The 12,500-nt window shown below is 44.9% G+C and overlaps 1 protein-coding gene across 1 annotated transcript in view; it reads right to left on the bottom strand.

Moving 5' to 3' along the window:
- Positions 1-417: 417 nt before the first annotated feature.
- The window catches only part of LOC122259907 (uncharacterized), a 57,351-nt gene continuing 45,268 nt past the window's right edge, over positions 418-12,500 (bottom strand). The window contains exons 5-14 of the mRNA XM_043026896.2: positions 7,466-7,730; positions 7,083-7,200; positions 6,766-6,954; positions 5,876-6,088; positions 5,531-5,737; positions 5,064-5,215; positions 4,619-4,793; positions 4,314-4,448; positions 4,040-4,203; positions 418-3,864 (exon numbers count right to left, since the gene is read on the bottom strand). Of these exons, the coding sequence (XP_042882830.2) occupies positions 2,958-3,864; positions 4,040-4,203; positions 4,314-4,448; positions 4,619-4,793; positions 5,064-5,215; positions 5,531-5,737; positions 5,876-6,088; positions 6,766-6,954; positions 7,083-7,200; positions 7,466-7,730 (2,525 nt within the window). The 3' untranslated portion in view covers positions 418-2,957. The remainder of the gene's footprint in view (positions 3,865-4,039; positions 4,204-4,313; positions 4,449-4,618; positions 4,794-5,063; positions 5,216-5,530; positions 5,738-5,875; positions 6,089-6,765; positions 6,955-7,082; positions 7,201-7,465; positions 7,731-12,500) is intronic.

Raw genomic sequence — 12,500 nt, 5'->3', positions numbered from 1 at the left:
TTGCATACAAAGTACAAAGGTTCCTTGTCTTTATGTCCAATGAGAATAATCTTCAACCAATGCGTTCTCTACGTCATGACATATGCGTCGGAAATTAGTAATTGCTCAGTGAAGAATTAACTTTTCTCAAAATACTGCTATTGCAATTCTTCACTAAATATGGAAATTCAGAGTCGAGGAGAGGCTTTTACACACACACAAAATTTTTTAAAAAATCCGAGTATTAGTGTTTAAAGAAACTTTTCATGGTCATTGCAGTCATTTGTGTTGCTGTCTTTTAGAATAGAGTTGCCTTTATGTGCTATCAAACTGAACTAAAAAAGAAAAGCATTAATTCAGTAGTAGCGGTTACAATAAAAAGAAAAAAAAACAAAAAAACACCACAAACGTGAGAAAATGTAGAAATAAAAAAAGAAATGCTATATCAGTCTTTATTATTTACAAGTACAATGCCATTGCAATGGAAAACAACTTACCGATAGACATTCTTTATATAAAACAATGCAAAATTATAACAAAAGAAACCGAGGCTTGACTTCCATGGCCTCAGGTAAGCAGGCACATATATATTTTTTGGCAATTTGACTTTTTTTCATTTTTTATACATAATTATAAAAAAATAATTCTTTATCCAATTCCATTACTTAAAGATATAGAAAGGAAATGTACACGTCAGCCACGCTCCCACTGGAACCTTGTGGCTCTCACCGTAACTATGCATTTAAGGTTTTTAACACAAGAAACTGTGATCGTCTTAAACCTACATGAGGTGAACGGTAGAGTAAAGCATATAAGACTTTGTTCACCGTGTTCTAAGCATGCATTACTGTACGTCGAACAGTACAACATGAACATACAGAGGTTGAATGTGAGAGGGATTTAGTCACCTTTGTACATGGGAGTAACTGTATATTTTCTTCAGGAATCACGTATTGAACTTTTCAATTGGAAAAAATTCGGAAGATTGCAAACTCCGGAAATTCTGAGAAATTTGGAAATCTTATATTTAAAGATTTTTTTGGCAATAAATGATCGATAAAGACCATAAGCATTGTTATTGTAACGTTTAAGTAGAAATTCTATATACACTTTGGCATGTTAAAGGGAATGCCATACATACATACATACATACATACATACATACATATATATATATACATATATGTATATATATATATATATATATATATATATATATATATATATATATATATATTCGAGACTTGTGGGAATAAAAAATATTGAAAAAGATGCGAGGATTAACTTTGATGGTATTTGCTAAGCGGTTTGCTTGTTAAAGAACATTTACATCATCAATGATAATAATAATTGTGTGTGTGTGTGTGTGTGTGTGTGTGTGTGTGTGTGTGTGTGTGTGTGTGTGTGTGTGTGTGTGTGTGTGTGTGTGTGTGAGTGAGTGAGTGAGTGAGTGAGTGAGTGAGTGAGTGAGTGAGTGAGTGAGTGAGTGAGTGAGTGAGTGAGTGAGTGAGTGAGTGAATGAGTGAGTGAACGAATAGATGAGTGAGGGAATAACTGAATAAATGAATAGATGAATGAATGAATGAATGAATGAATGAATGAATGGTATGCATGCATTTGTAAGATATTTTATATACATGTATACATCATATACTTCATAATACTGAAATCCCATTGCTCTTCGTAAAAGCCCACTCGTAATACAAGCCTACAGCAAAACTGTTACATACTGAAAATTTCATTTAAGTATCAATAGTAGAATCACATTTTTTTTAAAAGACAAAGAACTTTCTATCCTAATCCTAATGCAGTACCTTTGGTATTCTCACACAGGCCTATATCCTATGACAATAAAAATTTGGCACACTAGCACACTTGCTAAATTGAGATCAATGTAATATATTAATTAGAATTTATTGCATGCGTAATTGAAATCGCTGCAAATAGTTTAGTATTTTTTTCATGCTAGATAACTAATTTGCTCATTCATCTTCTACCTCTTTCCAACCGAGGGATAGAATCTTCTCGAATAAATGCAGGTGCTGAATCTGTCATTGCTGAGAGCAATATCAATGTAAGAACTGATTTGCTGCCTGACACCCTCTTACATAGACATCTAGGCTATTTAAGTTCCCTATTTACAAATATATCTATATACACGATCTGTAATACAAATTAGCACACAGATGATCTATAAATCGACTTGTTTCCTTCTTTGGTCTACAAAAAATATAATGGATAAATACAACCATGTTCTAACCAGAGTCCTACTTCCTAATATATATGTTGCTTGAAAATGACTAAAAAATCTTTAGAAGAATTTTTATATAGTAGTATATTGTTAAAATAAATTAGGCTGAGGTGGAAAGTACATACATAATCAAGGAATATACACTTCACAATTGTTAACTCAACATCTGAGTGTTTGTGTGTTATGGATATAAACTAAATGCGTTTGAAACTTTTTAAAAGAAACACATTATTGAGCAGTTTCGTTTTAGTGTTTTCTAGTAATACTAACCTGGATTTTTTCTTTAAATTCTATGTAACTCGAACACCAATGTTATACTATCATACACCTACTACTGTATAGAAGTGTTCAACAGGTTTGATACACAAGGCAGTGATACACTTGAACCACACAATTTCCATCATACACAAACAAGTACTTTACACAGTTGTCTGACCTGATATGTGCAATACAGTACATCTATAAAGTACAGTACAGAGCGAGTAACATCATCCTTCAACAGCTGATCACCCACGTCGACTCATGAGAAGTAACAAATGACATTCACTCTACTTGCATGTCGGATCCATTGTGTCTCAAGTCAGAGTTCACCAGGTTTATGGACGGCTCTGGTCATTATCCTTGAAGATTCAACAACAATTGCAAGATTGGTGTCACCGCTTTTCTTACTTGTACTTGCACGCCATTAAACTTACGGAGAACTCTTAACAATTTTTCCACGGGATTCTTAAACGTTGGTGTTGTACTCGGACTCACGAGGAACGTGTCGAAAACTACCTGAACTAAACCTGGGCGCGGGGCCTGACGAGACTCGGAGACTCGCCGACCGCCCGACGGGATGCCGCACGATGTTGGGGCCATAGATGCTATTGGAGTCGCCGAACTGGCCGTAGAGCTTCTGGCTGTTGGTGCGGCCGTATATATCTTGCATGGAACTTTGCTGGGGAACTCCCACTGGCATGGCGCCCTGGGGGATGGGCGGAAGCGGGATCTGGGGGGCCTGGGGCAGTCTGTGGGGCGAGTGCGGCCCGGGGGTCGTGCGCCCGTAAATGCCTTGCGTGCTGTGGGTGCTCACTCGGGAGCTCGAGCGGACGACTGGATTGGGCGCGTAGCCGCTGTGGTTTCTCTGGCCGTAGATGGGCTGCCCTGGGGAGAAGGCCGAGGCGGAGTGGGCGGGGATGGGCGAGTTGCTCGAACTGTTGCTGGCACTGCTGGCGTTGGCACTCCCACTCTGGTAGCCACTGGAGCCCGTGGACTGACAGCTGTTGAAATTGTTCTGGGCCTCTGCCAGCAAGTCTTCGTTGGTGTTCTTTTTCTTCGACTCTTGCTGCTGGTCTGTGAAGGACGTCAGGGATCGGGTTCCGTAGATGGGGTCGACGGGAGGCTTGATCTCCTGGGTCAGATTCCTCTGCCTGCGAATGACAACAGTGGCTTCCGCAGCAGGGTACAAGACCGAGCTCGGCACGGGTGACACTGTGCCGGCTGCGGATAGCAGGCCGCCGCCGGCAGTGTATCCGTAAGGGCTCCCTGGGGAAGAGCTGTGCGGCGGCCGCTGCATGGACATGGCCTTCGGTGGGGTCAGCACCTGGTTGGGGTCGGGTGGCAGCTGCGTCAGGTCGTCCACGCTGTTCGACCTGGAGGAGATCACAAGAAGTAAGTAAAATGTCATATCAACCTTTTCAGAAGCTCTTTTAAACCACGTTTATGATCTACTGATGATTGTATCACAATAACTAAGGTAATAAAGTAACAAAGGTTGCTTTTCCTTGCGACGTTCCCCAGTGAATGGTGAATTAGCCACAAACTCACCTGTTCTTCATCAAGTCAGTGGCTCCGGAGTGGACACCTGACTCCTCCGAGTTCTCCGGAGGAGTGTTGGAGGAGGAGGTGGAGACGGAGTCGCTGCGCTGAGACCGCTCCTCCTGCACCATTCCTGAGTCATTGCTCCTTGTGCTGCGTGGAGTGAGAGGGCCCTGGAAAATAAAGCATAATGTAAACACGGTACAATTCCAAATGGATCACAATATTTGCACAAAATGGAGCTTACGAAACTGACAGAAGATCAAATTTAAACTCGGCGCACCTGCGTGTCTAGTTGGTGCAGGGCGTGCGGGCTGCGCATCTGCAGGTGGTCAGCATCCTCATAATCTGGCACCGAGGAAACGTGAGGGGACTGCGAGGACAGGCGCTCCTCCATGGCGCGGCGGTAGGCCAAGATCTGCAAAATAACATTTATCAAATCGATGCATCTGGATAAAAGTATAGCATAATGATCACACAATATAAGAAGAACGACTTGCCCTTAATACACGTGGAAACCATAGAACATCATACCCTCAGACATTATTCCTATCTTATGGTTATACATAGCCCGCCTTCTGCACTAACCTGTTGCCTGTCAACGTATCTCGGATCTTCCTCCTGGCTTGTCTGCTGAGCCGCGTCCTCCGGCCCCTCCCTCAGGAGCGCGTAGTCGCCGGCCTCGTCCTCAGACTCCGAAAGGGCGGAGGCACGGCGGTACGTCGACTTCTGCGGCTTCGGCGACTTGTTGGCCCGGGCTTTCCTGTGGGAAGGGGTTGTTTTTCAAAGCTTTTTTTATGGGATGAGGTTCTTTTAGAACTTTTAATGTGAGGAAGGCGTTAGTTTAGAAGCTTCTCTGTGGGAAATGGGGTTGTTTAAGGAACATTCTAGTGAGGAAAGAGTTGTTTCAGCTTTGTCGTGGGTAGAGGGTAACTTCAGACGCTATATTGTGGGGCGTTAGTTGTTTTACAAAATTTGTATCATTTGGTAAAATTCTTGATCAAAACAGACATCGATCTGTGTTTCAACTGACCTCGGTGACGTCATGATTCCAGCCTCGTCGAAGGTGACCTTGGCCCGCGGCGACATGCTCTTGCCGGGGGCGGCGGGGGAGCGCGAGGGCTGCGTCGGCCTCAGCCAGTAGATCTCCTCTTGGTGGCCTCGAGACCGCTTGTCCTGATGAGTCTGGAAGGGGAGGCGGAGAAGGGGGTTAAAGTGAATGATAAAGTTAGCGGTGAACATCAGGGCACTAGTTCTAAAATCCTCATGTGTTGACGGAACCTTAAGAAATAAACTAACTCACTCACTCACTCACTCACTCTCACTCTCACTCTCACTCTCACTCTCACTCTCACTCTCACTCTCACTCTCACTCTCACTCTCACTCTCACTCACTCTCACTCACTCTCACTCACTCTCACTCACTCTCACTCTCACTCTCACTCTCACTCTCACTCTCACTTTCTCTCTTTCACTCTCACTATAAAATCATCTTCTCACCTTCTGAACAACACTCATGATGCTCTTCTTGGGTGTGGCATCCGTGATGGCATAGGCCTTCCCGGCGCCCACCACCAGGAGGGGCGTGTGGGCGTGGTTCTGTGGGTCGTTGGAGATCAGCTCGACGTCGTTCACGAGCTTGATGGAGCGAGCTGAGGCGACGCATGCCCGGGCTACCGTCACGCGCAGCTTGAACTCCCATTTAGACTGTTCGCATAAAGAAAGTAACACAAAGTTAACACACTTCATTAGACGTAAAGTAATTCTATTTGGCCTCTGTGAACTGAACGGAACACTGTGCCTAAGCCAAGCGTTATAACCCAGGAGCGAAAGTTGCGTCCTTACCTTGACAGTGAGCAGCAGCCACAGCACGATCCACAGGAACAGGTGCACGATGGTCCCAATGACGGCAGCCAGGACCACGGCGTCGAGGGAGCCCCTGTACACGAGCGAGAGGTCCCAGAGGAGCGGCCCGTGGGACAGGCCAAGGGCGACGAGGACCACGAGGGCTGCGCAGTGAGGGGCGTAAGGGCGTATCTGCTCGGGCTCGTTGTCGTACTGCGGGCGTGGATGGGGGATTAGATTGTTGTGACACGGTGTTGATGAAAATAACGGTACGGGTTACTGCCGTCATTAGCCATACGGTTAGGTTTAATACGGTTATGGCTGAGAATTATCATAATTATTGTGAGTGCTGATGTCACTAGGACACTGTCAATATTAGCCTGGCATTACCATCCACCGTTACTAAGGACACAGCTAAATAAATGTCAGCAAAATCCAAACCTTTTTTCCCCCTCTGTGATGGCTGACCTCCACCATGTAGTCCTAAATGAAAGGTACAGTTTTTCCCCTCGATAAAAAATGAGGTGAAAAAAGGTGAGGAAATAGGAAAGGAAAAATAGGCAGCCCAAACTAGTTAATCTTATCTGGTCACGTGGTTTAGTAACGTAACAGCTAACAACTAACCATAAACGATCAGGGTTTTTGGATGAAATAGGAAATAAAAGTATATGGGGAAATGAGGAGGAATGAAGAGAGGCAAATAAATGTAAAAGAGATACGGATTAGGAGAAGAAATAGCTACATATTGGGACTGAAAGAACTCTGGAAACGCAATGAGTCCTAAATGACCCCCCCCCAAAAAAAAAAAAAAAAAAAAAAAAGGAGAGAGAGAAAAAACATACGTAAAAAAAAAATCATTAAAAAAAATTAAAATAATAAAACAAACTCACCGTGATGTGGAAACGCTGCTTGCTCTTGACCAGGAAGTTGTTGAACCTCTGGTAGCCGTAGAAGTAGATGGCGGAGGATGACACGGTGACCACCATGACCGCCACCAGCATGAGCCCGACGGTGGCAGGCAGGTTGAGTAGGAAGCTCTCCGCCCCGTGAAGCTCCTTCTCATTTCCGCAGACGTGGAGCTTTGGGAGAAAGGGGCGAGTTGAGGCGATTCTTTGAATTATTTCGTGTTATTCTTTATACGTGGTTTCCTTCTTGTTAATAGGGAAATATTTGCTAGTGTGAAGAAATTCGTCAAAAAGGCACTCACCTTGTATAGGATTTTGAAGGCCGCAAGGGTGAGAATGGTGTGCACGCCGTTAACCACCAGCTGAAGGGAGAACAGGATGCCAAAGCCCTTGTTAGTGTGCCAGAACACAGACGGATACCTGGAGGAAGAGGGGCGAGGAGGTCAGAACGACAATCAAACATAACTAGGTCGGCCGTCTTTTTCCTTCTATGTCTTTTATTCTTCTATTTCTTCTTCTCTATATAGCTATACACATACATACATATACAACACACACACGCACACACATTTTCTTTCCTTCTTTTTCGTTTTTTCCCCCTTTCTTGCTCCCTCCCTTTCTTTTTCTTTTTAGTTCTCTGTCACGCACACACAAAGGCGCCTTTGAGGCCGAGCAGACCACTCACCTGATGGCGAAGACCAGCAGCGCGATGACGTAGTTGAGCAGCTCTGGCGAGAAGGGCTGCCACTCGCCGTCCTCCGGCAGGCGGGCGAAGGTCTCCTCCGCCAGCGCCTTGGGCAGTGCCTCCTCGACGCTGACGACGGGGCGCGTGGGCTCCGTGACGGGCGGCGGCGACGGCGAGTGCGGGCTCACCGTCACGTTGGCGCCCAGCACGGCCATGCGGTCGTTGTGCGGCACAAGGAAGTCCAGGTCAGTGCGCCATATTTCCTCTGCAAGGAAGGGGTTCGGTTAGCGATAAGGGAAAACGCAAAGCCTCAGTGAAAAACCACAGGAAGTCCAAAGGTTCCGTTGGGTTAGGAAGGCGAGATAACACAGGGAAAAGAGTAACATAACACACACACACACACACACACACACACACACACACACACACACACACACACACACACACACACACACACACACACAATGGTGCATAACAATTTCTCTAGGATGGCAGACGTTCCGTACAATCATTAACTTATACAAGCACACAAGCATAATTCTTGTAAAGTAAACAATATGCACCCTCTTGTATACAGTAGCCAAACAAAGTTAACAGGGTAAATATTGACGACTCTCCCTTCTCCCCCAGGATATTTGCCGGTAATAACAGGGTTCCTGGCACGACACCTCAATAACCGCTAATAACAACCCGTAATCATTTGATGGCAATTGTTAATCATCAATGCAATAAAACCGCGATCTCCCCCTTTTCCATGTGAGGAATTGGTCGAAGAATGAAAAAATATTAGAAATAAATTTGTCGAAATATCACTTTAATAAATAAAACAAGATAAAACAAGATGGTTTCTTCTCTTGTCTTGGTTGCGCGAAGAAGGCTAATTTTCGACCTTACATTCTGGCGAAGATGAAAGGATAGCCGGACTTCTCGTGGCCTCTCCCTTCTGTTGCGACTGCAAAAAGATCCTTTGGCCAGGAAGGCCAAGGGGAACGGAAGGATAAGGCGTGTTAAGACTTTCAACCCACAAGCGAAGACCAATACCAGGGACTTTAGCCTTGGGAGGAGGAGAGTGGAGGGAGTATGGTGGGAAGGGGAAGGGGAGGGGGAGGGGGAGGGTGTTTGCCTTCCTCACTTGCAGGGGAAAAGCCTTGCAAGGTCTGCTGCCCATGTGTGCGTGAATTACTAAGCTTCCGCGTACCAAGAATGATAACAGACAGAGGCGAGGAAGGAAGGAAAGGAACAGGGGAGAAAGGAGGAAGAGGAGGAAACGGAGGAGAAAGGAGGGAACGGAGGAGAAAGGAGAGGACGGAGGAGAAAGGAGAGGACGGAGGAGAAAGGAGGGGACGGAGGAGACAGGAGGTTAGAGGGGATTCAAGTTCCTTCCTAGGTGCTAGCAGAGGTAGGTGTCTCGCTTACATGCGGTCTGTCCCGACACTTAATTTGGGGATTCCGAGGCTGAACATCTGGATAGACAAACTCAACTTCCTCTTCCCTGTCACGTCGACCAAACATAAAAATCTATTCTGGGTTCATCCAGCGCATAAAGGCGAAGTCATTACGAACCAATCAAGTTCTTCAAAGTCAACCTCCTCTTCCAGGTTATTTGGTCATTAAGGCTGAGTCAGCGTCAGTAAACATCAGCCGCGAGGCCGATCGAGGAGCAGGTAAGTCGTCCTTGGCTTTTCACCTCGGGTCTCTCTCGGGTGGGGAGGACCTCGGGGGTTTACGCAAGGCGAGGCAATCTGATGCCAAAAAAGTCCAGACTCTTCATTTCGGTTCGAAAAAGAAACCTTACTTTTACACTAAATGAAACGGAGGCAAATTACGCAATATATACTTGTTGATATGTAGTCCATCTTCTTTTGAAATGGTACAATTGATATTTATGTAAATTCTTACTACTTCCTTAGAAGTCTAATTATTAATTTTACTTTACAGTATATCTTCTAGAATTCCATGGTTGGTCATATTTCAAGAGGCTGGTAGGTACGGCTGGTGAAGTCGGTATAAAAAGCAACCTCTTCCGACCAAGAGAAAACGGAAAAAAAAACAAAAAAAAACGCTATAAAAAAAAAAAAACGCTATGTAAACTATCGAAGACCTCTAAGCTTAAGTCTCAACGGGCGTCTTGCATAAATCTAGAATTTTCGTTTAACTTTCCTGGGAATATTCTGGGTCTTTAAAGGCAAGAGAACCGACGGCAAAAACGTGAATCTGATAACGGAGTCCAAGAGGTTCCTATAACGGAGCTTTGAAACTCGTTGAGAGCTTATAGCAATGGTCACAGAGGCAGCCGGAACGAGGCAGGTCCATCATTGACGCCCCCCCCCCCGTCCGCAGCTGCAGTGCCCCTCAGCAGAAGCAACAGCAGACAGTGGACGAGAGACCCGGACGCTCCGCAGTGTAAAGACATTCATCGCAATGCAGTCGAAGGTACTTGGGCCCACTATTGGCGATTCCTCAGCCGGATTTGACCAATAAAAATCAAAGCGTTGAAGCCAGGTGGGACTCTGATTGGCCAATCATTCGCAGTATTGGCCAATAACCAGTGGGAATTGGTATCGGAAGTGGCTTTACTTGGTGAAGTGGCCCGGCCTAAGGTACCAATGCACTACTTGCCAAGACAGCTGGTGCATAAAACGAACCCCTTGTTCATTTCGCTTTTTGTTATCTACCAGTTCTCACTCTCTCCATACCCCTCACTAGTTCTCGAGTCCCATAAAATCACCGGTTCTATGCAATAAATAAGTAAATAAATAAATAAATAAATAAATAATTAAAGGGCCTCCCTTCGTGCTCTATGATTTGCAGGTTCATCTCGCAGTCAATACTTCGATTAATCACGGAAGAGGAAATTGCATTTCTCTCTCTTTTTGTGCTTTGAATAATGGAACGGAGGCTGGGAGCTGTTCTGCTTGGGGGAGAGACAGAGGAAAGGACTGGAGGAATGAGTGAGGGAGTTGGAAAAAGCGGGAATGGAGGGAAAAAGGAAAAAGCGGGAATGGAGGGAAAAAGGAAAAAGCGGGAAGTTCGAAAATCGTGGAGAGTTAAGCAAAGGATACATATGCGCAAAAAAAAAGTACAGGAGATAAAGCTCATTACCACTTCGCATTTTCCACAGCAATATAAAAAACATACGAATGTAATTGGTGCTGGAGCCTCTACACTAAACTCTGTACAGTGTCAGTTTGTCGAGGTACTTAGCAACGCGGTTTACACAGTAGTACAACCTTCCCTCTCCCTGTCCTTCCTTGTTGGATGGGGATGGGGAGGGGGGGGGGGCTTCCATTGATCGTTATCCCCCTACTCTCCCTCTCACTCTCCCCCCCCCCCCTCCATCTCCCTCTTCTACGCGCTGCAGTACTCTTCCTTTCCCTTTTCTTCGCTTTCATACTATTCATGCATACATTTCTTAACTTTGCATTCTAATCTATTTCTACGTTATCCTCCATTTCCCTTCTCCCATCTGCAGTTTGAATATTTCTCTTTCCCGAACCATCCGGCCGTTTTAGTATTCCAGAACCCTAAACTGTGGAGGGTCAGAAACCTGGCGCTTGTTTCAAAGTTTAATTTGAACTCCCACTATTCTCCCTATTCTCCCTCATACACTGTGCGATTCGCTTTCATCGCCCATCCCTCTACTCCCCTTCCTCAAAATTCCCTTTCTCGATTTAAACATCTCTCTCTCTCTCTCTCTCTCTCTCTCTCTCTCTCTCTCTCTCTCTCTCTCTCTCTCTCTCTGTATATATATAATATATATACATATATATGATATATATAGTGTATATATATATATATATATATATATATATATATATATATATATATATATATATATATATCACTTTTCAAAGAAGATGTATCAGTTAATTTTCACTTCTGCCATATATACATCAAGTGAAAGCAAAATTTATTCATAGAAAACAGTTTACGAGGGATAACTATTGCTTCTTTCAAAGATCAGCTCCTGTACTATGATAGTGTGGCTGTAATGGTAAATCCTTTCCTCTGTTTTCTTCATCCTTTCCCGCCACTCCCCTCCCTCCCTCCCTCCCTCCCTCCCTCCCTCCCTCCCTCCCTCCCTCCCTCCCTCCCTCCCCTCCCTCCCTCCCTCCCTTCCTCCCTCCCTCCCTCCCTCCCTTTTCCTATCCAAAGAAATTATTCTGATTGAAGACTGGTCTCTGTTGGGTCACTGCCGAAAGGTCTGTGACACCCAATCAATGAAAAGCATTCTGCTCTGTAATTGGGTGCTTTCATTCACCAATCCGAAGAGGCTCGAACGAGTTTAGGATATTGTGTCTTGTTGTTCCTTTACTCAGTACTTTCATCACAATATAGTGTTACATTTCTTAAAATTGGTTATTACAGAATTTATTTTGTTTGTTTTTGGTGTTTACGGTACTCAGGCACCATAGTTTGGAGTGATCGATTGTCAAGTGACAGTTTCATTATTGGCTCCCTAATGGGGTGATTTTTCTCCATCCGCTTCACATAAAGACCATTCACTGTTCATTCACTGTTGAGTTTCGAATCAAACTCTTGATACTAAATTTTACCAAATGATCAAATAACTCAACAGTCTGTTTCTAACATTACCGACCCATTTTCATTGCACTTGAATAATAAATACCGCAAGCTAGTTCACGGACATTAATTCTCCCAAATCGGTTTCGTTCCTCTTGGCGCAGGAGGTGTAGGAGGCACCCTGTCCCATAAGCCCGCCCGTTCCTCGGCCCATCCCGCCGCCGTTTGTCTCGAGGGCGTGTGGGCGGCGTCTTTCGAGACCTAATATAGACCCGGGTGTAAGTCACGTCGCGCCGGCCTCTGTTCGGCGGAAGGGGAGACGGACACCGAGGGGAACTTGCCACATAAATCACCCCGTCGCGTCGGTCCGTTTCCGACGCGACTTTCGGTGGCGTTCGTTCGCTCGCTCGCTCGCGTCGTCCCGCTTTGAGTCGCAGGGGACGAGATAGTTAGAACTGAATTAGGGTTGACGGCGGAACTAATTCCATCTAATTAAGGAGAAACTAACTAC

Source organism: Penaeus japonicus, unplaced genomic scaffold (genome assembly GCF_977035675.1).
Source record: "Penaeus japonicus unplaced genomic scaffold, GWHDUDI00000001_assembly GWHDUDI00000025, whole genome shotgun sequence".
NCBI lineage: Eukaryota > Metazoa > Arthropoda > Malacostraca > Decapoda > Penaeidae > Penaeus > Penaeus japonicus.
The sequence above is the reverse complement of the archived record's forward strand: the minus strand, read 5'-3'. Positions and strand labels throughout refer to the sequence as shown.